This window comes from Prenolepis imparis, unplaced genomic scaffold (assembly GCF_030444845.1).
Source record: "Prenolepis imparis isolate NDT839.2.m4 unplaced genomic scaffold, iyPreImpa1.0 SCAF_9, whole genome shotgun sequence".
Taxonomy (NCBI): domain Eukaryota; kingdom Metazoa; phylum Arthropoda; class Insecta; order Hymenoptera; family Formicidae; genus Prenolepis; species Prenolepis imparis.
Window position 1 is genome coordinate 3,067,826 of NW_028141167.1, and position 27,968 is coordinate 3,095,793.

At 41.0% G+C, this 27,968-nt stretch overlaps 1 protein-coding gene across 3 annotated transcripts in view; it reads right to left on the bottom strand.

Annotated features, from left to right (window-relative positions):
• Window positions 1-27,968, bottom strand: part of LOC145940633 (uncharacterized) — a 211,464-nt gene that overhangs the window by 78,436 nt on the left and 105,060 nt on the right. The window contains exons 2-3 of one of the 3 annotated variants that reach the window (XR_014426052.1): window positions 19,813-20,023; window positions 18,719-18,766 (exon numbers count right to left, since the gene is read on the bottom strand). Coding sequence is in view for 1 of the 3 variants with exons in the window: in XM_083045992.1 (XP_082902118.1) it covers window positions 19,970-20,023 (54 nt within the window). In the remaining 2 variants the exon portion in view is untranslated. Of the gene's footprint in view, window positions 1-18,718; window positions 18,767-19,812; window positions 20,024-27,968 lie in introns of those variants that run through there. The other 2 variants (XM_083045992.1, XM_083045993.1) reach the window with 2 other exon arrangements.

Here is a 27,968-nt window from a genome sequence, read left to right on the forward strand (position 1 = left end):
AATTTCAGCTCGCTTCCGGTGCGTGCTCGGGCGAATTAATTCGACGTCGCGCGAGTAGCCGCGACTCGTCATCTCGACCCTCCACAACCCACCACCGTTCGCGTCCAGAGTCGCATTAATCACGTCAAGCAGGGACGGAGTGGTAGCGCGAGCTGGGTGGAAAGGGGGGAAGGGGGCGGACCAAGGAACGAAAGGGAGAACGGAACCCCTTAAAATAATCTGGCCCGAAATGAAATCAGCCAAGGCAATTTCCAACCTCCCTCGTATCCGACGGCGATGTTAACAGCGGTGGCTGGTTTTATCCACCCGACCGACGGGCCCATCCTCACCCCTGCCGTTCCTTTCCTGTCCCCCCCGGTCCCCCATCCGATTCCGTCGCAGTGCAACCGACAAATGACAACGCGGGCGGTAACCCCCTCGCGGCGGCTCACGGAATTAAAGATCATGAGATAAGGGTGTCATCCTTCGCTATGCATTATGTGTTCGGCAAAAAGCTCGCCCCCGGGCCATCCTGCCGTTCCCCGCCGCCTTTGTCCCTCTACTCCCCTCTTCTTTCTCTCTCATCTCATTCCTCTTTTCCTCGTTGCCTGTTTCCTTCTAGCACACACATGTTTCGGAGGTAACGAGGGGGAGAAAGAGAGGATGGGAGGCTCCAATTAATCTACTTCGTCCATTTTTTGCCTGTTCAAGGCATCTCGGCTGACGTTCCTCTCGTATCGACATTCTCATACTAGGAACGCTCGTCGTTTCAAGCACGATGCAGATATAATGAAGAGGGACATTTCGAGTATATCTCGCGCGCGAGTTTATAGACATTTTTCTCAGAAGTATTGAAACGGAAAGTAGAAGAGAGTGCGCCGGTTATGAATCGTGCACAACCTTCTCGATCGAATAGCGGACAAGATTCTGGCCATAACTGGTAGTCATATTTTAAATTTTATCGCTTGAAAACATTAAGGAGTTATAATATCGGAGTGACTTAACTTTTTCGAGGCAAATTTATCGAATCGAAAATACAATTCGAAAATACATTATCGAGATGACGCGATCACTAAAAAACATCTGAAAAATCTAAATCTGAAAAAACAAGAAAGTGCAAAATAGAAAAAATATGTTTATAACAATTTGCTAATATAATATCATAAAAGTTTATTAGAATCGTATTGTTAAAAGTGTTTAGATTACAACCAGCGAGAAAAAAAAGGGAGAGCTGCGAAGATTACACCTCAAGACTTCAAAGTAAGTAAATTGAGATTAAGGTTTTTTTTACAAATAAAACGTTTTTCGTGAAATAAAATATCTCGATCCTCTTTTAGATGTCGATTTTTTTTTTTCAATAAAGATGTGAGATCGTTAATGATTTCAATTGAGATAAACTTCCACGGGACAGAGAGAAAGCGAGGAAATCGCTTGATATTATCGGTGAAAATCGAACTTCATATTTAGGAATCGCGGTCCCGAGAAACATCCTGAAACAATCACACGGTCTAGTCGTTAGTGCGCGATATTGTATACATATATACACACAGAACCTTACGGCCCTTGGTTCGAGCGACGCTCGGGGTAAGGCCGCGCGTTATGTATAGGGTGTACCGAAGGAAATAACCGTCATCTGTATTCGCGATAACATCGTAATTGAATGCGGTTGACGGGGATTTGCAGTGTACGGACGGCCACGACCACCAGCAACCCCGCAAACGGTTTTCCCTTCCACCGCACTCTTGCAGTTCTTCCTCCGTCGCGCCCTCGCAATCACCACCAAGATGTTTCTTCTCTGTTCTCTCTCTGTTTTCGCCTTACTTTTCCTCTCCCTTCGTTTCTCTCTGACATTTTTTTCCCGCCTCCCGCCTCGTTCCTCATCCTCGGAGATGGATTTAACGGGCGTTATAGATACGCGAAGAAGTATTGCATCCTGCATGACCAAAGAATTTCGAAGAAAAATTGCACACGCGCATATATATATTTGATAAAAGAAAGAAAAAGAGACTTGGTTTATCTTCAAACTGATAATTTCATTTTTGATATAAATTATTTCTCCATATTTCTCATTTCACGGCCAATCTTCCATCGCGATCTCCTCTTCTGTTTTCCCGTTGTTTGCTCTTTCTACCCTACTTTCTTTGGCCGCCCTTCTCGTTCGCGCCCCGCCATTTTCCTCCCGTCCCTCCGCCTTTTCCTTCGCTCACTTTTTATCTCCCGAGAGTGGAGCATTAATCATATCAAGGCACGGGAAATCTACTTTCTCGATATTTAGGGTGTGTCGTGGTATTGTCACGTGTGTGCACACGCGTGGCACGCAGGGAGAAACAGAGAGAGAGGGAAGGGTAGTAGTGAATAACGATACAAAGATAGAGAGGAAAAGCCAAGTTTATGAGGGGAATTTCGGAAAAGAGATTCTGCGGGGCTTATTTGATCGCCATTCTCGTTTCGAAGTATCTATGTATGATCTTTTTTTAACGAGTCGATAGAGCACGAATGTGTTTTACGAGATATATTTGGGTCAATAGATCTGTGCGGTATTCTAATTGCGTCGCCAACTGTTACATGCATTTATATAAATAGACAAATGCTCCTAAATTCATACTTTGATTCTTTACTCTTTAAAAAAATAAATGATAGGTATATATTATTTTATCACATCCTGTTGGAAAGATGCAAAGTTCAATATTTTTTCATTTATTTCTATTTTTACTAAAAATTCTCTCGACAATTTGTTTAGAATCGATTCTTTCTTTACGAATATAATAAAAGTATGTTTCGAGTAATCAATAAAATAATTGAAAATTAAAAACTCGTCTAGCATATTAAATTTCTTAGAAGAGGAAATAGATAACAGATTCATATTTTTCATTTTATTCGAAATGTAGGATGACAAAATTTAAAATTTAATTAGAGAGGTATACGTGTATGACATAAAAATTAGAAATATAATAAATTTTAGATAAGAAAAGAATCACTTGTCTAATTTGATTATTATAGAAAAGATAATTAAAAACAGCGCGATGAATTTGCATCCTATATAAGTATATGTATATGTGTGTATATATATATATATATATATATATATATATAACATTATATATAAAACAATATTCTATAATACAAATATATTAAATACAATAGTCTCGACTCCGACATTGACTGACTATTGGTCCAAGGTCCAAGTACTCCAATCGCGAGATAGGAAGAAGGACGAACCGCGCGCACATCGTCGCTAATCAACGGAGAAGAGCTCGTTTTGCGATCCGGTATAGCGATCCTTGCATGCGGAATGCGCTGATGGGAAATACTTGTTATGTCGTAGCTACTGTCACGGCCGCTGATTGGCGCATGACCATTTGGATTTCGCGCTTTATTAATGGCCGTCTGTCGTCGTTCTTCTCTCTCGCGCTCCCTTATATTACGAAGGCACCAGATCTCCGATCTGGATCCTCTCTCATCCCTATCGGCTGTTCTTCGTCGCGGCGTCCAGGCGCCTGCGCTGCCAAATTATTTACGGAAATCTCTCGTTTTTCGCGCCCTGATTTCGTCCACCCTATGACGCGAGCAAGATTTTATTTCGGAAGCACATCGCGAGGATCGATCGCCGCGCGATTCAGATAACTTTGCAATTTAATGCTTGTTTTCAACTTTTCCGAAGGGTGGAGAAAATAACGTAAGAGAGAAAGAGTGTCTGAAGTCACCCTCATCTAAAATCATCGTTTATGCTAAACGTGTTATTTCGCAAATATTGATTTGCAGTTTTACAGATATATCGGTTCATTGAGATTCGGAATAATATGAGCACACATAATATTCGGTAATTATTCTAAATTGTATTGCGCAGAATTATGGGTATAAGGTGAAAATTGATAATACATCAAAGGGTTAATAAACATGTTTATTATATATGTTTATGTCGATCATGGTCGTGTGCCGTTATAGTCAATCCATCGGTCCGCTCGCGGTATACATATTTCGGGGTATATATGCAGACTTAGAACACAACGGGATATACGATGTAGAATAATGTGGAAATAATTGCCGCGCGCGCGAGAGAGGCTGATTGAACGATGTACATATTAAATCGTTGCATACTATTTCCTGATAATCAATGCAACAACGATGCGTTTCTATGTCCGATATATAATGGCATCGTTATACCGCGGTTACATAAATCAGTGATGAAGTTCGAACTACAAGCTCGTTGCTTGTAATATTCCGTTTGCCGGATTTCCGCGCGCTTGTAGAAAATTATAATTATGCGAGCTTCGGTAAGCCTATAAATGCATATTGTAATTGGCCAACATTTTCGTCATACTATATTAGTCATGTTATATGGGTTGCCTCGGTGGCTTGCCTATCGTAAAATATTTCGGAAATAGATATTTCGCGCGATAAATCTGGGTGAGCAATTTTATATATATAAATTAACCTTCATAGAATATTTATTAAATTCCTCGACGCGTATATAAATAAATATATTGTAATAAACATAAAATAATTATAAAATAGATTTAAAATTAAATCTCCACTGTGTTTCATCAGATTATATTCAATTCATTTTCATTTTTTAAAATGCGACCCTGTTATTTTAAAATTTGCAAAAAAAGTGCAAAAATGTATGTTAAATTAAAAGCACGTTAATATATGCAAATATTTCTATGAATTTGTTTATGATGTACGTGTGCAGAGAAAAAATAAGCAGAATGATAAAATTAATCTAGAATAAAGATTTTATTGTTAGTTTACATCTATGAATATAATTATCCTAGAATGTCGGCCGGAAAATCATGCGTAAGCAGGACGTTAAGAACGTTAAACTTCCGTATTCCAAAGCTCCAAAGTCTCATTTATCGTATTACCGAGCACCATTCGCAGAGTAGGAGCTTTACCGAAACGAGAATAACTATTCGGTGGAGGATCTCACGCGCGAGGATATGGACCGGCGAGACAAACTAAGAATATTACCTTCGGGAATACGAGCTAACGATCTACCGATGCGTATTAATAGTCTCAACGGTGCTAACTGCTTCGCCACTTAAGCGCCGAAGTCTTGCAGTCGAATATTTATGCTGCCTCGTAATGGCGTCTCCCGACGAAAGTTCTCGAGTTCCCTAACATTATGCATTCGATATCGTAACGTATTAATACGCATTTTTAGGCCTTAACCACTTGGAAGTTTTCTCACTCCCGAATGCGATTCTCTGTGACATACAAAAGTGTTTCCATGAAAGTAAAATTGAGATCATTCGAGTTTTCTTATCTTATTTTTTATATCAAAAGCTCCTCAACGCACTTAGCGGACTAGTTAATTAGATTTAGTTAATTAGATTAGACTAGTAAATTAGATTTTTCTATATAGCCGGATAATTACATTACGGCACAAAAATCAAACTTTCGCGGATTTTACTGTCTATAAGCGAACGGTAATTCGCGTCTTTCATTCTCTCCCTAAACTCCGCTTATCCGTCGTTGTTCTTCCCGCCCCACGAAGACGCGAGAGGGAAACGGGAAGACCGTTCATGGATTTTACGAGGGACTAGAGTCGAGTATCGGTGGGCAATTATCCGCGAAACAAACAGGTCCGCGAGGGAAAGTCTAACGACTGCCGGGGTCTTCCTGGCGATTACCTCAAAGCAAACCGCCTAACAAGACATTGTTCCGAATAGCTTAGCCATTCCCTACCCGACGTCTCCGACGCGGTCGCTCTTTTCCACCCTCTCACCCACTTCTCCTTCCGCGGTACCGAGCTCCCACGTGGAGGAGCCACCACATTCACCGGGGACAACCGAACCCAGCAGCAGTTAACAACCCCGGTCTGACGACGGTCGTTAGCAACCGACGTTGTTCCTTCCAACCAACGAATCACCACTCGCGCCACGTACCAAACTTAAATCTATGCGTCTCGTCGACGGGCGATAACCAAGTCTTAACATACAAATTTGAAAATATAATAAAATATTCTCCTTCTTCGAATGTAATTCTTTATTAACTCGATTGAGATTTTTGTATTAAAAAAGAAAAAATCTTGATTATATAAATTCTACACACAATTTTGAAATAGAGAATGTGTATTATACTTCTGTTTTTACATCCGCGATGTCGTCTATGTTATAGCTTCTAATTTCTCAGAGTTATTATCTCTTTGCAAGAAAATATGGGTCTCTATTGGAGAATAAGAATGATACTGGATGCTCTGGCGAGACATTAATACTGTTTACGAAAGCTCTTGTATTAGGCTCTCAATAGAATGGATACGCCGGAAAAGGGAGATTTCCCACAAGAGGACTCCGCTTCTTGCCTACTCCTTTAAGAAGTTCCCGCCGCTATGTACTCAAGTACATATATATATATATATATATATATATATATATATATATATGCGCGCGTTAGCGCCATTATCGCCGTCCGCGATAAGGTCCCTCGGGTGATAATATATTCCAGCAGGCATCTCAAGAAAAAAATACAGATTAAGGCTCCTAAGCACGGATTTAACGCTTATTTATACTCCACTAAGTACCGGCATTACCGCGTATTACGATCCAAATGGTCGCTCGAACTTTTTCACTGTCACCTGCTTCGAGATTTTCCCCGCATTTTCCATTCCCTCCAACCTCCACCTTCCTACAATCTTTTTCGTTTCTTTTTCCTCTTCATCTCTTCATTACCGCTTTATCGCAAATGTATATCCGTGCACTTCCTCAATTGCATTTTATTTTTTTTACGAAAAATACGCGACTTGTGACTTTGTGAGTTAATACTGCAATATTATTCCCGCTATTAACGCGGAATTGTTTGTATCGGCTGTAAAAATGTGCGGAAGCGTTTCGGATTTAAAGTAGACTCGGTCAAATCTGTCGCGAGAGTAAGTTCAGTTTCGAAGATATAATTTTTGGAGACGCCGTTTCTTCGACTTTCGAACAGCTGATTCGCGCGGACGCACGTTTCTTGCAGAGTTCGTGCCATTAACGATCCTGGAATACCTCGTTTCCTCTGCTCTGTGCGAGGCGTGCGTATCCCTCTGGTGTACCTAAGGGCTCTTAACGGACGATGGGCGATAAGAGCAAACGGCTTACGAGCCCGTCAGATTCGAAGCATCGCGATTCGGACCGCGTCTATTCACTCGAGTTCTTGCCACTCGTAGATTTTCCGCTCGCATTCGCGCCTCCGGCTGCTTGGAAACATTTGATTTTGATTGCCGCGAAGCGACTCGGCAGTTACGTCAGTTCTTTACGTCGGCCTTCAAATCCTAGTCCTAGCGAAACTGCGTGCACGGTACCAGTACGTGGCTCGAGTCTTACAGCACGTGACTAGTACTTTGTTACTGTGTCGTTAATTTTAACGTCCGTTACGTGCCGGTGCTTTCGCCAAGTTGTTTGCGTCTCGTTGTAAAAGAGTTAGTCGCGAGAAATGATCGAATTCGCGATAAAGTAACTATACTAGGAATTTTTAGCTTCGAAAAAATTACGCCATTTTAATAAATTCACTAGATGTTATCGAAATTTTGTCTTCCTGTTTGAAACATCCCAGGTTTTTCGTATAAAACATTTTTTGAAATTATAAAATAAAATGTTATATTTCAATAATTGATTAGAGTGACACGCACATTGCTGGCCTCCGGTTCACTTTATCAGTTTTGACGACGAGATGTGCGAAACACCAAGGATATTTATCGTGACCAAGGGGACGGGACCTAAAATCGAATTGCCCGCACGTAATTATTCGGTCTCCTTAGCGTAATCGCGGCAAGATTATCGCCTATCTTGTGGCTCGATTCGTCGTCGTTAAAGGGAACGCTTTCATGTCACCCCGGGGAGCACGTTGGGTACATTATGGTTGGTAGCTCCCCGGAATTAGTAAGAGGCGAGACGTTGGGTGATTTGACTCGATCTATCATTCGCTCTTTCTTTTCTTTTTAGATTTAGGGACGCGGTGCGTGACATAATTTTCGCGAATGCAAATTGTAAGCCTCTTCGGAATGTAAATGCGAACGTATAACGCGAGGGTCGTTCGACGACAGAAATCGCATCGATTAAGCCTCCCGATGATAGCGAACCGATCAAAGCGTTAGCCCGGCTGGTGCCGTGTCAGGTCCGCGGAGTGAAGTAAAACGGACTCGAAGGGTTATGGTCGGCCATCCGCGGGGGCTTATGGGCCGATCGCCGCCGATGGAATCAGCGTTCTGCCTCCATCCTGCGCTTGCACATAATCAGTTTTAGATTAATTAAATTTTACGGTCACTATCGTCGATAAACATTAAATTTAACGGGCCGGTCCTGCCAGGTTGTTACGGCTCGTTATACGATCCCGTACGCGCCATGGGTGTTCACACGAAATAGCAATCACGCCTAGGGATGCTTTGGTTGAGTTTTTTTAGTTTGTGTCGCAGTAACATGATGAAAAATCGATTTCGAGATTCTTATGCATTCAAAAATTATCGACAATCGAATTTATTTTTTAAAACATTGGAAATATTTATCGATATAAATATTAAACAAAAACACAAAGCTTGAATTTTTTTTAGATGGACTTGTTTCGACTCTTTTTTGAACTTGATACCTTATATAAAGGCGTAAAAGGATCAAACTTGAAAAAATCTTGCGTTTATTTTATTTATTGCAATTTCAACGAATGTACGAATTTTCGGCGACACCGAGACACCTAATGTAGACGTTACTGAGTCGAATCATCCCGGTTGGTGGTTGGCGATGCGCGAGTTTCGGGCGAATTGTTATCCCGCAACCGTGAAACGCGAATCGTCGGTCGGAGAACGGCGAGTGCGGTGCGGTGCGGTGCGGTGCGCTGCGGCGGCGGGCAGGCCGGGAGCTAAATCTGGTGAAGGCGGTAATTAAATTAATTAGCTATCTCGAGGATGCAAGGATGTACCGTGCCGACCGAGAAAACGGCCGCGCTCTGCCTCTCGCTCGCTCGTTTTCTCTTTAACGGTCTTAATTATCAGGGACTCTTCACCCTACCTACGCGCTCTTTCCGTTTCTTCCGTGATCCGCCCCTTTCTCTCTTTCTTTTTCTCTCACTCCTTCTTATTCTCCTGTCTCTATTCCGCTTCCGGCTATTTATTAGGTTTTTACTTATGGAGCCGGTCGCAATGCAGTCGTCCAATCTGGACCAGCGTGCGATCGAATTTCTCTATTATCGTCGGCCTCTTCGGTTGGACGAAACTTTTGCCACGGACGACCGGCGGCAGGCGGGACGGTTTCCGTGAAAGAAGCAAAGCACTCCGGGTAATTAGAAGCGGAATTATATTCCGCCGCGTCCTGTTTCAGTTTATAAACAAGGACTCTTAAATGAAGTTCCCCGGGAGCTGGCCGCTTTAATGCCTCGGCCAATGCGTCCCTGTTTCGATCTTGAAACTCTGGGTTTGCTCGCTCGCTCGCGTGAGTTTCGCCGAGCCTTTAACCCTTTCTTATGGCCAGCAGCATACTTAATAGAGACTCATTTTTCTTTAAAAGGATACTCGGAAAGTAGGTTTGTAAGCAAACACAAATTTTTTGGAAGGGAGAAATTTATACTTGTATAAATTTTGTTAGCCGAATCGGTAATTGCATTTTATACTGTAGCTATATATACGCCTGTTTTTCGTTGATCTAATTAGTGCCAAATCGTTAACAGCGCCGCTTAATCATTTAATCGGGCTAATGGTTCTTCCGTAGTGTCAGAAGAGCGCGTACTCCTGCTTCTCCCTCTATTAATTCCGGCATTGAGCTAACTCAGCTTTACCTCATCCGTCTATTTCGAATCATGCGGTTACGATTGTAGAGCAGGTCAGCTTTGACTTACATACGTTCACATTTAGCGATCCTATATAAAAGATTTCACGCGCTACAATTCTCGAAACATTCCTTCCAATTTCTATCTAAGATATTAAAAGCTAATTCATTTGTCATTAATAAGAAATATAATTATTCAGCTTTTCTAAATCTCTTTAGTAAATATATCGCTATTTTTTATTTATTATATTTATCTTTGAAAAAACAAATGGCTTTGAATATGTTCTCTAATTTCTTTCAAATTTATTTCTTATTATCGTTTCAGGAACTGTTGAAAAAACCGCATATTCATGATCGATCTGTCGCTCTTATCAGATACATATACATATATGTATGTACGTATCTATCTACCTACACGACACTGTCCCAGAGGTACCCCATCCCGCTATCTTCGCCGCACGACTGCGAAATTAGCGCCAGGTCTCCTGCGTTTGGAAGCTTTCCTCCGAAAGCTTCAACTTCCTAAGCTCGATCCAAGTTTGGTCCCTCCGTCGGCGCGCGCCCCGACGTCTCCTGCTTTCCCTCCTCTCTGGTTCAGCTCTGTTTGGCTCGGTTCTCGCGCAAGGAGCGGAGGGATAGGAACACGCGTTTTAGTTTTTAATGATTATTGCGCCCAGGTAGGCAGGCATTACCCGCGATCTCCCTCGCGCGCATTTGCATATCTTTCCACCCGTTAGGAATTGCCTGCCGGCTGCTTTCGTCCGCCCCGAGCGGGCCGCCGTCTCTACCGACGCTTTCGCCTTCAACTTTTAAGCCCATTCCCTCTTCTCCCCTTTCTCTCCTTTACCCACGGGGTGTTCCGCAAAATTGCGCATTCTCCCTTGAATGCTTGAATTCCTTGACGAATTTTTGAATAAAATTTATCTTGAAAATTCGATTAAACACTATTCTTCGTGATAAGTCTAACTCTTTGATTTTAACAATATACATTTTAATGTGTATATAATGCATTATATCTTATAAAATTTTGATATAATTTGATAAATTTGAAATAAAATCACCTCTTTAACATTGTATAGTAAAGATTGAGACATTTGTACAGTAAAGACAACATTGAAGCTATCGACTATTAATTTATGACACTCATTATCTCCAAATGATTAATATAAAATTAATAGACCATGATAATATTTCCACTTTTTTCTGTCAATGTAATTTCAAAAAACTCTTTCGCATATCGTAGCTAAACAACTGAACTACAATGTCTTGATTATAAAAAAAAAATGTGACTTACAATTACGAAATTAAAAAATTTGTAATTTGATATTTTTATTGCCTGTACATTTCTCCAGTTTTTATTAATTAAAATTAAAATTTTTAATCGAATCACCAAGACCGCTCTCTTCTCTCTTCTGCGGCACAATATTTGAGGAACACCCTGTATAATCTTTATCCCTATCTCTTGTCTCTTACCTGCATCCCCCGCGTCGACCGTTACCGAAACGTCGACGTCTCGCTCGTGCTTTACGAGCAGCAACCGCGCGCGCCAGTGATTTCTCTCGCCAGTCTTCGACCACCCCCTCCGTAGCTGCCTTCTCATCCCCTTTTCCTCTCTTTAATGGGACTTGGTTTTCGAGTGCATTAATTAACGTTTTGTGTCAGGCACCCCTTAATTAGGCTGCTTTAAAAAAAAGCAGTGAGTCAGTGCACTCTCGATAACGAGAGAAACAACCCCTCCTTGTCGGAGTTGATGCCGCGCGATTCGATGTTTATTACCCAGGAGAAACTTAATGGTAAATGCTAATTTTGCATTAATAATTTATGCGACTGTAGAATGAAGAGTCTCCCTTTTTATCTCCATCCCTTCGCGAGAAATGTCATTGACATGACGCATAAATGACACAATCATTCGATGCCTGTCGCTGCGGTTGATGGTTCTAAATGTTCCAGATCGATATCAATAATAATTTCCTATTCTAAACCTATCTCTCTCTCTCTCTCTCTCTCTCGAAAGACGCAATTCAAAGCGGAACAAGAGAGATGCGACTGTAAAAATGTATACGAGATTTCCCTGCCACCGCAGTCGAATCTATCGTATTATTTCCCGCAAACACTTTCCTCTCTCACGCGCCATTAGATTGCTGTACCTCCGCGGCGCGATCTTCATAGTTCACAGCGAGAGAGTATCGCGCGTTCCTTATCGCGAACGCGGTAGGTTCATAACCTTCTCGTATCGAGCCCGCGGAGTCGGTGGTTTACACGTTATTTAGCAGACATTCCCCTAGCGTGTGTAAATCGAGCGTCGGCGAAACTATTGACCCTGTCGTCGTGCACGGGCGCGACTTTGGTTCTTCCATTTCCGCCGTTTCCCCTCCGTTATTTCCCACCTCGATCACATTCGTCGATGCGAACGACGACGACGACGACGACGACGCGATGGGGCGAGAGGGGGTGAGAGGGGGACGCGCTTCTTAAAATTGGCAAACACACACGGTTAGCCACAGTCGACGACCGTCGAGGGCTGGGATGTAGAGATGCAGGGCGACAATAGTTCGCCATTGGCGACGGATGCTCCCTGTGCGTGGAGATGGTATCTGTATTTCATTAACATTATTCTCTCCGCGCTGCTGCTCCATTCTAGGCGCCCGATTCTGCGCTACAATATCTATGAAGACGAGAGGCAAGTTAAGGTGACCGAAAACTCAAATAATGCGACGACACGTTATAGTTAATAAAGTGGAAAAAATCTAGTTAGGACTATATTTATTATAGTAGATTTAGACAAGTGGAATAATAAAACACATCTTGTTTAATATATTTATTTATAGCTTTCGGTTAAATTTGAGAAATATTTTCCAATATCACTTGCTCGAAGCTGTTTCGCACAAAAAATTTATTTAAATTCACTATTTATTATTGAGTTTAATAAAACTAAATTCGCGCCAAAAGTGTTCCTTGATATCATTATCATTCGATCAGTCTAATCAAACAGAGACTAAAAGAGAACAAGATGTTTTTTTCAAAAGGTGCGAGCGGAGAAGTACCGATGTAAAAAAAATGAGAAGAGTCGCATATGAATGGTAGAAATCCGCGTATAAAATGGCGCATAGAGAGCGGAATAGGTGGCATCGCAGGAGCGTTACAAAACGGTTGGGGAATTCAATAGCGACAAACTCTCGGGCGGATATTATTCGGCAGTAAAATTTTATTTCGCCGAGGCATTTATCGGTAGCGCTGGCGAAAGCCGGCGAAACGTACGTTACCGCGTCGTTATTTGATAACGACAAATTATTGTTACGAGAAAAAATGGACGCCGCCACGCACTCGTTAACCCTCCACCACCATAGACGCGTCCCAAACCAATTCGAGTGCGTTGATCATGTACTATACCCGAGGGGAAGTCGCCTATATTTCACAAATTAGTGGATATAAAAATAATAACATACGTAAACAATTAACAGAGCAAATAAATGCGAAAAATATTCTGTTCTAATTAACAGCGACAGGAAGTTATTTAATACTAAATACATTATAATTCTATTATTTTTTTCTATATAAAAGTTTTTATAAAATATATTAATTTTTATAGATATATGTATTTAATAATATATGTATATTAATAATTATTTAATATATGTATTTGTATTCTATAATAGTAATAGTATAATAGAAAGTTTTTTTAAAAATTGTCAGAGAGAAAAAGAGAGAGTATATGTGTTTATAGTTACAAAAATTCGATAGTGAACAAACCAATATAAAACACAAGAAATAGCGAGAGAAAGGAATTTTTTTTTACATCAACAAACAAGAAAAAAGAGCCGGTTGCATGAAAGAATGAAGGGGTATCACAGGCTTTGGGCCTGATCCACGGCGGACTATCGAGCCACATGTCCGAACGCTAATCTCTCGATATATTAGCGGATTTATATTTTCAGTATTTTCGCTAGAGTTCTGCCTACTTCCTCGAGATATTTAGAAACGTGCGACAAACATTTCATTTCTCCCACCCTTGTCATAATTTCATCTCTATCGAATTCTTTTTTTATTCGATTTTTAACTACAGCTATTTTTAAAAAAGGATCCTTAATAATAATCATTTGATTATTTTTCACGTTTCAGAGAGAGATAGAAAGAGCGCCGTATATCTTAGCGATATATTAACACTTTGTTATACTAATTACGTTCTATAATTTTTCCCATGCAATTACCTACATTTGAATTCGGATCAGTAACAATATGCGTGTATCATTGCACTCGGCGTCGAGATTTAATAAGCAGCGCCCGTTCGCTTCGTTATGCTTTATTAACCATTTACGTTATCAGCCGGCCGACATTATATCACATTTTATCAGCTGCAAATATCGGTATAATCGTTACGTTCCAGCTAAATTATCGCTAGCGACTCGTTCGATCAGCCATTCAAACGGCGAATTCCCGAATTTGCGTGACAGATACCCCGGACATATGACGCGACTTTCCATCTTTTGCGCGCACGCGTTAAGTTGTCTAACGTTACGATCACGTAACGTATATAAAGCGTATAAAATGTGTGCCGTGAAAGAGGGGACGACAGGCGGAGGACGAGAGGGTCCGTGTGCGGTGGTTAACGCGTTCCAACAAGAGAGGGTGACAAGGGGTGGGAGGGTGTAGGTCTCGTGTAGATACGCGGATATATCCTGGCTGCCGATGGTGCTCGCTGCACCTGATCCTGGTCGGCGAAATTGATGATATAATCCTCCATAACTCAGGATTACCGAGGAGGCCGGAGGCGTACAGTCTCGCGCGGAGAAAGCAGGGGGAGGGAAAAGGGGGGAGGGAGGAAGGGGGAGAAGGAGCGCGGTTCGCGACTTGCACATCACTGTGTTATACTACTAGTCAGCCGGACGGGCGAAACGCCCGAGGTTGACTTGCACTACTGCGCGGAAGAATTAATTTCGGAGGACCGTTAATTAGAGCTCAAAGCACGCGGAGATGTATTTGTTGAGAATACTCCGTTAGTATGTGTGTATATTAGCGAGATATACGAGATTAAATCGTAACATTTAAACAATATTTTTCCCTGGCTTTTTAACGACTCTTTTTTTTTGTATTTTTCTGAGGCGTATATAGACTTTTGTTATTAATGGATATTTCACCGACCTTTCCGAAATTCTCGTTAACGAATACGAAATTGACGATCCGCCAATTTTTAATGGTTCGTTAAAAGTAGAAGTGATTTAACAATCGTTAGCGCTAACGGACGTCGCTGAATAAAAAAAATTGCATTTACAGGTTTTATTCAACCCCGGTTGATTCCATCGATCTCCTCTCGAGACAGTTAATGTCCGTTAAACCTTTGATTAGCGTAGTTATTCAATAGACAGGTTTAATATCGGGTAAAAAAAATCCAAACGAAACTTCCGGCGAAATTTCGCGAGCTGTTCATTCTTTCTTGATGCAAACTGAAAAAGAATCGCTTACTATCGCGGAATCATCTATAAAATTACTTTAACGCTATTAACACACAATGATCGTATTCGCGCGCAGGATTACATTCTTAAGTGTACAACAAATGATACATGAAGGAATGGAAGAGGGGTCAAATTCATTTCCCGAATGTGAACGTTCATGTCGGCAGCGAAAGCGATAGTTCGAGTAACATTCGACCGATCGAGGCATCGTAACTATCGTCCCTGCATGTGTACATACAACCAGGCTATGCCCTGGCTCTCTCGGCTATTCGATTTGTCTCACCGTTAACCAACAATCCCCGGGAGATGGAGATACATCGGTCCCCTGTACTTGTGCCGTTGACATTTTACGGTACGGCCGCGAGTTAAGGGCTCATTAGTTTCGCGCGTCTCGAAACACTCGAATTTCGCTCGCGATCGCGAAATTTGGGCGAATTAATTAGACGGGGTGAATTGTCGCTTTAACATAATTGCCACTCATGATTTTTTCGGGATGCGAATCTTCCCGTTAAAACGTTTATTCTAATCTTTAGAAATGTCACAACGCGTTTCGGGTTGAAGAGGGTACCATTAGAGGTGGTAATCGTTTAAGAGCCGTCGTAAAAAAAAAAAAAAACGTTCATTTTCGACGCGACAGCGAGCATGAAGCACAGGCAGAAAAAATCCGTTGCTCAAACAAGCGAAATGTCGAAATTTACAGCCTTACATTTCGGATAAAGGGTGGCAGCTTTAAGCAGATTTGCAGGTGGGCGAACAAGAGAGAGAAAGAGAGAAAGAAAGAAACGCCGTCTGGTTTGGCTGGTGCTGGAGAGATGTCGCGTAACGTGAACGTTAAAAAATTCATAAATACTACTCCTAGCTGCCATTGCGAATTGTCCGTGGCGGAAGAAAAAAGGCACGAACGAGCGCTCCGTCTTGCAGTCTGGTACATCGCATAAATCGCATTTTACGAGATATATCCTGAATAGTGTACCGCTGCCTGGAAAAACGCGTTTGAAGATCGTCGTGCGTTTTTATGGAACTTTGAGAATTATTCAACGAATTTTGCTGGAGAACACTATAACGCGCGAGATTCTGCGTCGCGGACCTATCATTCTATATATGTATAATGTAATAATATCATTCTATGTAAATAATCACAAATAGTATTGAGGTTAAACAACATTCGATATTTACATCAAAATTATATCGCATGTCAAATAATTAGTATTAGTTAATTATTATATTAATCTGATAATTTATCAAAACACAATATTCCCAGCTTTACAATATATATAGTACATATAACATATGCAATTGTGTATATAGTGTTTATATACAGCGAACAATCTCTGCGCGATCGTTTTCTCTGGCTCATGTTAATTTTGCTCGCTCGTAAAAGGTGCTTCGGTTTTACGAAAATCGCGCGCGCGCGCGCGCGTAAGATTTTCTTTCTCCGCGTTTCTCTCCCGTTTAAACATACACGACGAGCTGCCTCGCGTACTCGAATGAGAGAGTATGCAGAAATTAGAATGGTAAGAACGCTCGTCGCGATTCGCGATCCTCGCCGCGAAGGGTACTCACGGCGTTCCCCCTCGGGGGATGAACGCAGCAGGCGCAAAATGCAAAATTCCCCTCGGTTCTTGCCTGCCGCGCTTGATCTCGGCGGAAAGCGGTGACAAAGTTGTCCCGATAATGTTTCTCGAGCTTCCTCTCCCGGCCTCTCCCGTCCCCCCTTTCACGGAGCGAAGTTCCGGCTCTCTGGTGCCACGCCTGGCACTCTTGCTCGGTATGTTAATTAACGGCATAAGCTTCCCTAGCCACGGAGCTTGCGAGGAGGCCCTTTATATAACTAATTAGCACGGGCGGTATTCAGATTATTTACTTCATTTGGCTCGGCTTAACTCCATCCAACGACAGCGCACCCGCAGCACACCCTCTATCGTCGTATCCCACCCCCTTCATACCCAGCCGACCCTCTCCCCGCCATCCCGTTCTAGCGCTCTAGCAGTTTACAATATCCTAAACGATCACCGAACACCGTAGCCGCCGGCAACGCGCTCAAATTTTAATTGTCCTCGTTTGCTAGCGTCGTCAAATTTCCAAATGACGCGACGAGTCACCCGATCGCACCGCTCGTACGATATATATTACATCTCTCACGCGCGTCCTTTGCTGTATCAATATCGCGGATTTTGCGCAATTAAGGCGCGTATATAAAGAGGGAAAATATATTCTGGAAACTGTCGTCTCTCTCTCGAATTAGAAAGTAGAGGATGGTGTAAAGGGCAGGATTAACCGCGTGGTAAACCCTCGCCGTCATCGATTACTTGCGAATAATATAATTGTCTAGTGGCGGTTCTGGATACGCGAAGGGTGGTTTGGTAAAAAAATTAATTACTCTAATAAAAGTTAATCTTTTTAGCTTGGCAACACACACATACCTTTTGCCGGACTGCGCGAGAATGAAATAAACTTTATAAAGAGTGTTTACACTAGAAATCGTATCAGTTCATCTGTTTGTAATAATTATTCTTGTACCATTTTCTGTCTTTATAATTATTGCTCTCCCTAGGGGATACGTGCGTTTCTCGAAGCATTCTTGCTTATACCAATGAGATGTCGAAGATACTCTCTCGTGCAACTTATTGGGAGCGACGTTGTTCGTGGAGCGAAGCGTCCCGGCCATCGTTTTCGCGACGACGCGATGTCGCGCAAGATTTTTAATTAATCGATCGAGACGCGAGCGTTGTGCCGTCGTCGTTTGCGGCGCGGCTGGTTCATTAGAGGCTCTTAATTAACTTGCGGTGCTCACGCGACTTCGCACAATGGATCGCGCTCGTGATGTACGTGTGTATCTGCCTATATACGTATATATATACATATATACGTGTGCGTGTGCGCGCATGACTTTGCACACCGATACGCGTCTCTCTCTCTCAGGCTTTCTCTCTTGCACCATTCAATTACATGTTAATAATATACACAGCGCGGAGTTACATTGGCTCGCTTCCATGCCGGAAACCCGCCGAATCGAATCCACTTTCACGTAAAATCGAGCTCGAGGTAATCTCGAAGCCGGCGCTCGCTCATGCTCGTGCGAGCGCCGGTCGTGCATGCGCAGATCGATCGGTAATTACATATTCGCACGGTGAATGCTTCTTTATCGAGCGACAATGGAATTGATTCGCGACGGCCGCGTGCAATTAATTAGCGGTGACCGGCGCGCACCGAGTGATTAGCACATACGCGGCTGACATTGCGCGCCCGCGACTATAATTGCGCGCTTGTATGATACGCGCAACCGTAAAGAGTGGAAGTATTCCGATATGCATGCGCGCGAGCTTTTGCGGCCGCTTATTATTTCGCTTTCATGCGGAATACGCGATGCAACGATGTAAACGATGCGATTCTTGCGAGAGGATGTAGGGAGAAAAAATAAATAAATAGGTATATGCAAATATTTTTAACGCGCGATTAAAAGGATTAATCTCTTCAAGAAGCAGCGATCGCGGAAATTCTCACTTACAACTATTAAAATAATGTTACCTCAAAATTAAATAAAAGTTTATCACTCACCGGCATCGATGTGCAGAAGCGGAGTTGTTGACATCGAAGCTACGTTGTCTGTAACATACAAATAAAATCCAAATTATAACAATGCTGAAAATAATTAATATTCCAAGAAATTATTATTATTGTACGCGCTGAATTTTATGTCCGATATATAACAAACAGATATATAAATATATGTGGAATAATTTTATAAATTCTTAAAAATAAATTTTTTAAATAAAATAAATGTTATGAGAATTTCTCTGATTAATATTTATCACAATAAAAAATAATAATATCTATCACAATAAAATATAAAATATGTTTAATTAATTTTACTAAAAGTATGGTAAAATTAATCAAATATATTTTTAAAATTCTTTCCATACCATATTGTCCCATATTACCATGATTTTCAGGGTAAATTTTAAGAGAAAATTCTTTCTGTGTAAAAATAAATCCTTTCTTAAAAAAGATATGTAAAATCGATACTCGCATATATCGAAGTTTATTGTTGTCGCTTTTCCGCGATGCTCATTGGCTGTCAAGATTCGAGTTGTGCGTTATATTCGTAGATCGAGAGGCTGTCATCGCAAGAGTTAGCAGTTTGACAGTTTGTTCAAAATAAAATTAAATAAAATAATGATATTAGTTTTAAATAAAATATTATAATACTAAACTCGATTAATATTTTTGACAGATATCAGCTGATTTCTGTCAAAAAATAATCGCGGATAAATTATTATAACATATTATTTTATTTAATTTTATTTTAAACAAACTGTTAAACTACTAATCCTCGCGATGACAGCCTCTCGATGCTACGAATATAACGCACAATGCAAATCGAAACAGTTAATCAGCATCGGAAAAGATGCAACAATACTTGCAAGAATCGACTTAACGTGCCTTTTTTAGAAAGGGATGTTATAATATTTTTAATTCGATTAATATTTTTGACAATTATCAGAGCTGATTTTTGTCAAAAAATATGAATCGCAGATAAGATATTATAACATATTATTTAAAATATATGTTACTATTTTAATATTTTCAACATATATACCCCCATTACCGCTATCATTGCAGTTTAAAAAAAAATGTTTTATTTTGCATACCTCATAGTTGTCCCGATGCCGCCCGATGCCTCCCCGGGCCTCCTCCTCCTCTCTTGGTCGATCGTCATTGATCCTTCGAAGCATTCACGACACTCGCGAAAATACGAATAATTACGATTGCCCGACACTTTACACGGCACTCCCGACACGCGAAACTTTACACGGCACTCCCGACACGACGCGTGAATCGCCCTGTGTATCGCAATGCTACCTATAACAAATAAAATACATACATATATTAGAATAATCTTATTATTTCGCATTACAACATACACAATATAAATATGTAAGCTAGAATTAACGATAGATATATCCACGGATCGTAACACATTCGCACGCGCAAAAACAGATTAAGTTGGGTTATGTTGGCAAGAAATTTTGCATCCAATTTTTCGTGAAATATGCGTTTCGAATAATTACGACTACATATTAACGTTGAAATTACGATATGCGATTGATAAATATTACAATATAAAGGTTAGAAATCGTTTCTAACGATTATGCTTACTAATTAATCACAGCGGGACGCAGCTCCAACTGCCTGATACTCGCGGCGTTTCGGTAATGGCCGAGACTACAAACATCGGCAACTTCACTCTAATAACGCGCGCGCGATACTATATACATATATATGACTTAATATTAATAATTAATTAAAACTCGAAAAAGATTCGTTCGAAAGATATAGCTTTAGAAAGAAAAAATATTAATCGAAAATAAGGTATTGTAACATATTACTTACAACATATTACTATTTTATAACTTTTACCATATTATTATTTTAAAATTTAATTAGCAAATTATAACATACACAATATAAATATAAATATGTAAGCTATATTTAATTAGCAAATTTTCGCTTTATTAATATTTTTTGACAGACATTAGCTGATTAAAGCATTAATTTGCTAATTAATTTTTAAAATAATATGTTATAAAAATTAAAATAATATAATATATTGTAAATAATATGTTATAATACTTTAAACTCGATTAATATTTTTGAGTTATCAGCTGATTTCTGTCAAAAAATATTAATCGAAAATAAGGTATTATAACATATTACTATTTTAATTTTTTATAACATTTATATTTAAAAATTTAATTAGTAAATTAACGCTTTAATCAAATGATTTCTGTAAAAAAATTTTAATCGAGTTTAAATAAACTTTATATTATTTTTTTTTAAATATCATTTTCATAATACAAAACCGAAGAATGGCGCGCGCGTAACGCGCGCTTGGGTTGTTCTAGTAAAATAGAAATAGTATACAATTTATATAAAAGTTTTTCTGATGAACCGAATTAATGAAATATACAAATAATGATATTTATCCTAGGGTTGTTCCGCCGATGCCCGATGCCTCTCCTAAGCCTCCTCCTTCTCTCAAGTCATTACAATTATAATTATTAATTGTTATTAATAAAAAATTAATATTAATTATTTTATTTTACGACCGTCGCGTGATGTAACGAAGGTAAATAACGTCATTAAATAGCGTAGGTCAAGTTCGAAGCTTTTGAGCTCCAGCGACGACAAGCTCCGACAAAATCGGAGTCGGATGCACGTGCGTAATGACAGTAACGTTAATGAGGCGCGAACTTTCGCAGTTAGACGCCAAAATTTCTGTCGTCACAGACGATCATACGACGGCAAGTGACGAGCGGCAGCGAGAGAGATGCCGCTCCTATATATGTATATATACGAAACGGCGATGAAAACGACCCCGAAACTAGCAGAAACTGGCAACATATGTTCAGACAGAGCCGCTATGTGAATGCGCCGGCCATATATATTCAAGGACGACATCCACGGTGTTCCGGCGAGCTGGTTAACCGCACTCGTTAACCAGTTCGTTCCATAACGCGTTAACTCCATAATCTAAAATCCCGCACGCATCGAATTCGCCGCTTCGAGAGTCGCGTGCACATCGCGTTTTGCCAATTTTATCGCGAACTTTCACAATAGGAAATATAACGATAGATGAAATAAAATGGACCGGACGAGAGTTGGAAAAAGGATATAATTTAGTGCGAATTGTCCAGGTAAAAAAATAAATTTTAATATATAAAATAAACGAATTTTCTCAATTTTTGTCGAAATTACGACTATTACCTAATTATTGTCGCTAGATACAGATTTTGAAAGGGGGAGAAAAAGAGATCTCTGTTATAATCTTAGATTAAAGATATTTAATAGAAAAAGGGAAAAAAGGAGAGAGAGAGACTCGGAGAGAGATCGATATTGTCGAATTGGTTTACTGTCGACTGAGCCGCTCGAAAGACTGGCTCAACAGCTCATAAAAGGGCGTGCGCGGAAAATATATGTCGACATTGAAAAGTTTGTCGAACAAACCCGGCGACATGTTGCCAGGATAGCGCTATAACTTAACATCGCCGTCGATATGGGAAAGGACTTACCGGCGGCAAAACGGCGGCGACACGAGCGGGCGTCCCTTCTCCTTATCCTTATCCTATGACACCCGCTTCCGCTTCCTTTCACCCTCATCGTCCCTTTATATGGCGCGCCTACGAAACTTTGGGTAGCGCGGCACCTTCGGTTATATATATGTGCGAGCACAGAAACGGCGAAAATATGGCCACGCGATTTACGACTCCGTTTAAAACGCACGGGGTCCTCGAAAGAGTGCGGTGCCGATCTTCGCAAACGCGATGTGTCAACAATATATACTTTTTCTTTTCGTATGCCCTTACTCGACGTATATTGCATTTCACATATACTACATTTTTTATAGCGCACTTATTATACTCGGTTTCTGCAATTTTAAACTTTATCAAATCCCAGCCGCGTGTTTCTAAATTTCACTGATTGAGAATCAGTCTGCATTATATTTCAAATTGTCGTTTCTTAAATTTTAATACTAGAATCTCTCATCCATTTTATTCATCCATTATAAAAATTTTAAAATATTATCAATCATATGTCAAATGATAGAATAATGTAACTGAGAGAAGGAATCGTATTGTACTATTTCCATTGCTAACTCGCTGTACTTTTAAATATGAAAATGAGAGAGATATTATCACGCATATTTTTTTAATATCTTTAAAATATTAAATAGTTCCAAAGATTAGATGAGACGAGGAGGGGGAAATTTCCTAAATTTATTCTATGTTCTAACGAAGATCCGTGAAACTTTTATTAGCGCAATTTTCGAAAAGTAAAGAAGCGCGAAAAATGACTATTTAGCGAAGCGTTATCGTTCACGAGAAAAATGCCAGCAACCATGAAAATGTACGTCGCAGAAAGCAAATGACGCGCCCGGCTACAACTCCCTCATATCGCACGAATCCGTAACACGCTCTAGACAATTAAAAAATGTTCCGCTTTCGAGGCGCTTTTCCAACCGGTTTAATCTTTCGCGTCCTCTCGCGCGAGCTATGCGAACAGTTCTGCGCCGCATAGTTCTGCCCGCCCGAGGATGAGCGCTGAAAACGAGTATTCCCGGTGTACGTGCAGCCCTGGCGGTGGCTGTGTAGGCTGGGGTCGGTGCAATTAGGGGTATTAATTAGCGGGTACTTCATACCGCTCCCCCCTCTCTCTCTTCCCCCTCTCCCTTTCCGTTTCACCCCCCTGGTCTCTCACCCTTCCCGGTTCTCATCCCCGAATCCAGCCAGTCCCTCCCTCGTCCTCTTTTGCTCTCCGTCCTTCTCGTTCCCTCCGACGACGTGTCTCTTTCTTTCGTGCATGCTCTAAAGTGCACCGCCAATAGCGGCGGGCCAATACGGACAAGAGGCATACATAGCTAATTACACGGTTTTATGTCATCGGACGCGCGGGGGTTGGTATAGAAACACCCCGAGAAACTTGTGACGTCAGCGGGCGCGCGGATGCGGAAGGCAGCGCGAAGGGAGAGAGAGAGAGAGAGAGAGAGAGAGACGCGAGAACGTCGTCGTGCACGGGAACGAAGGTTCAGTCATTATCCTTTTTACCGTTTTTATTCCGCACGAGTACAAAAGCGCGGGGGTAATTAGCTGCAGAAATATCCGCGCGGCAGCGAGTCTCACATTCGCGTCAACGCGACGGGGATGCTTTGAGATGCGTCGCAATAATGTGTTATGTTAACAGCTCTTTTATCTCTCGATTATTATTGGATTCATAAATTGACTCAAAAAGAATAATGAGATATAGTCTCATAATTTGCGATTTTTATTTTAATAGGAGATTTTTGGAGCAATTTGCTGATTTTTCTTCAAGGGAAACATATCGAGAGATTATCGTTTATGTTGAACTTTTTTTAACATTATGTATCTTTGTAGCTGAAACTCAAAGAAAAATTTTATCAAAACAAAGTCAATCTTATAGATTAATGAAGAAAGTGTTATAATCATTCTGAAGTTTAATTTGCAAAGAATTCTTCTCCGTCTTGAAAATCTATTGATATGTCGGAATATTTTTTCGCTTCAATTTCAAAATTATCAGAGAGACTGTTATACATGTATCATCGCGAATAATTAGAAGAATAGTTGGACGATGAGCTTGAAGATGGTCTATTCAGCTTTATTTACGCGGCAATATCCGTTAGAAACCGCAAAGCCGCTATCACGGCGTTTAACGTCCGTGGTTAGGGGTTAGATATTCATGTATTTAAATTTATTTATTGGCAGGATTTTTGCTCTCTCGAGGGTGACGGTGGGCGGAAAGCTGGACCGGGCTTTCACCCCTTCTGAGCTTCGTCCCTCCCTGTCACCCTCTCGCCATTCGGTCGGCTGTTAAACCTTCGATGCTCTACAACCCCTTCTGGGTAATTTTCCCGCTTAAAGAGATCTCGGCCAATTACACGGGCTGTCCGACGGGCGTTGAATTTTAATCGAAAAAGAAGAAAGCAGAGATCCTCCTTGCCGGCTCTTTGCTCCCCTTCTCTCGTCTAACGGATGATGAAGAAATCGCGACGCGTGCACAACTTTGTAGTGGCAATGCGCCACTTCGATCGCTCCGACCGTTCAACGTCGCGGCACGTTCTTGAAAAACGCGAAAGAAATGCTTCCGTTTTGCGACTAAATAGTTAGAGATTCGATGCGTCATTCTGAAGTCGATGTGGGTCACGGAAAACTGTCGAGAATTTATTCGAAATTATTAGTTGAACAAGTCTTATTTCGTACTCTACAACATTAGCTTGACATCGAAAATTACAAATGTTAAATTAAAATTTATGTACATTATCGTTTCTCACTGTGAGTCTTTTTTCTCGGCATGATATAGTTAATACGAATGATATATTATAATTTCTTCCCAAAGTTATAAACAGCAAAAGTATTATTACAAACAAGAAATATAAGATTGATGATATGAGCTGTATATAAATAATTATAATTAATGTATTAAATTTTAAAAATTTATTTATCAGTTTAGAGATATGCAAATGTACTGTGCATGTCGTACTCGAGCGAGGGGTGAGTTTTAAGAAACGCTTGAAAACGAGTTCACCCCATCGTGGCACGGGTGCTGCCACGTCACGGAGACGCAAGAAACTAGGTAGCCTCCCTCTTAGCACCCTCCCGCAACCCCTCTAATCAATTTCCTAAAGTATCCACACACGATCACGATATCGTTTCCAAGATTGGATACATCTTATATATTTGATATTTCGAATGTAAATCACACTAATAATTATTTGCGTTACCGATTGCATTATAGAAATGACGTTTCAAGTCGTATCATGCGTTACACCCTTTCGCGTTTCAGAATTGAAAGGTGAAATAAAATGTGCAGTGTACCTCTCTTTCTCTTCCTACCGTTTGCATCTATAGATATATGTTAAAAATACACATGTGACTTTGGCACTAACATATTAATAAAGTTTCTTCCGAGATATGCGCACGTGTGCTCGCATGATTCCAGTGATTGCGCCTTTTGTCGACGGCTTTGTGCCGAAGAAAGCTAATAAGTATCGAGAAACACGAGTCGAAGTAACTTTTAAGAACTCCGTCGAGAGATGGGAAGGGAGGGTGGCTCCCGGGTTTACTGGTGGACCGGCAAGGGTGACGAGACGTAGGAGGGTCGCCGTACTTTATGAACAGGCTTCACATAAATTGTCGCGGCTCTTTAAGAAATTGGAAAAAGGCGCGAGCGCCTTGCGTGGAACAGCTTGCGCTAAGAGAGAAGGCTGAGAACTTTCTCAACTACCGTAGGACACTAACTAGAAGGGGATTGCGAGACGAATGAGCGAGCGGGTGTACGTAGCGCGTGCGTGCATGCGTACATTGCGTGCGTAGCAGTGAGTGGAGAGGAAAAAAAATGAATAGGTACTCTCTGGGAAATAATTGAAAAGCTTACTTCTCTTCCAAGTCATCTTCATATTTTTCATATTTTTCAGAAAATGAGATCGTATCAGGAAAATCTTTGTAACGTATAATCTCTATTTTTTAAATATAAATTTAAGATTATCTCTCTATGCTCTTTGACACTTTATTTTAGGACATATTATATTATGCTTGTATATTCTGTTTTAAAAAATACAAATATTTGAAAAGCAGTACTGAAACTGTGATAAAAATAAATAATATTAAATATATTATAATATAAAGATATTAGTTTCGAAGCAAATGCAAATTTCGGGCATTTCCATATTTATTAGCCATCCGTACATGACACGCTTATATAGCGATCTTACTAAGGAGATTGAATACAAACTTTTGTATTAATATCCCTCATACATACACAATAGATATACAAGCTACGAAGGGCTTCTCGTTGGAGTGACGACGAGATCATGCAAGAACGAGGAATGGATCGGAGAAAGAAGAATGTGTACCTGTGGGACACATTTCCCAGGCAGGTAATCTTCGTTTCAAAGGCGAGATATTACATTTGAATAAATGTCGCTGCCGATAACCGACGCCGATCGCGAAATATCTAGACGAGGGGGAAAAGGGGGAGAGGAGTGTTGGAGTCTGTCGCGCAACGAGGTATCCCGTGGGAAATATTTGCTAATATCGATCATATCGTCATTAATGGCTTGTCGCGCGGTGGTTCCCGCGTTTCCAAACTCTCGCGACAACCTCCCCTTTCACCCCCTGTTTTTCCCTTCCCTCGGCCGACTCTCTCGCCCTAATACCTATCTGTCGTCTTTGTTCAACGCGGCAGCATCGCGCGAATTCACGATAGTTCGCATTAATCGAGTTATCCCGTAGACGGCTGCTCTCCTCCGTCTTTATTCGCGACAATGCGCCCCCGCAGACGCGGATTTCAACCTCGCGTACAACAAAGTCGATTTTGTCTAATTTAATACGAATGTTCTCTGCCGCGCCATTGATAGTTTCCATTGAAGAGAGCTCCGAAACTTGTTAGAAATGAAAGTTTGATTATGTTTCAAGAACACAGCGAAATATAAATCTTATTATTGCGTAGAATTAATATATCGTGTTTTCTCTGATATAGGCGAGAGATAAATTTTATTTATCGGCTACATATTTTCGTCGTGTAAGGAATAAGTGCTTGTGTAATAATTTTATAGCAATTGCAAATAATTATATATTAAATATTATGCAGACATTATGCGTGATTCCATCTTATTGGTCGCTAATTAACACGAAAATCTTTCGTTTTCTTTGATAAAAATAAAAATATTGCAAAACTGTAAAATCAGATGTGACAAAAACGCACGAGAATTGATGGAAAGCAGAGGCTTCGGATCGATAGTTAGTAAGATGCAACGACACATGTCGTCTGTAATAATAATGTATATCGTTCAGAGTACGAGGGAGACAAGCGAAGCGAACAGAAGAGAAGGGGGAGGGGGAGGGAGGAGTAAATCGGAATTTATCCCAAGCGGGCGCGCGCGGCCGCGACCGTATCTCGTCGGACTCACCCCCTGTGGCCACTCGACGCGTCCGCCGGTGTTTACCGCAATTATTAAATGTAAACTCATATTTCGTAATTGCCAAATATTGGCGGTCCGATCGTTCGGCCGCGCGGCCCGATGCGCCTCGCGCGAGGCTGGTTGCAACGAGAGAGAGAGAGAGTAGGGGGTGGAAAAGGGGGACGAGAGAGGGGCACTGGTTGCTCGCACCGTTTCATCCCTTCTCGAATAACAATCCTTCCTCCCTCGTCGCGACCCTCGAAATGAATTAAGCCTCGGCGAATCGATAAATGAACGTTCCACGGGGGGGAGGGTACGCGCGATACGTACCGA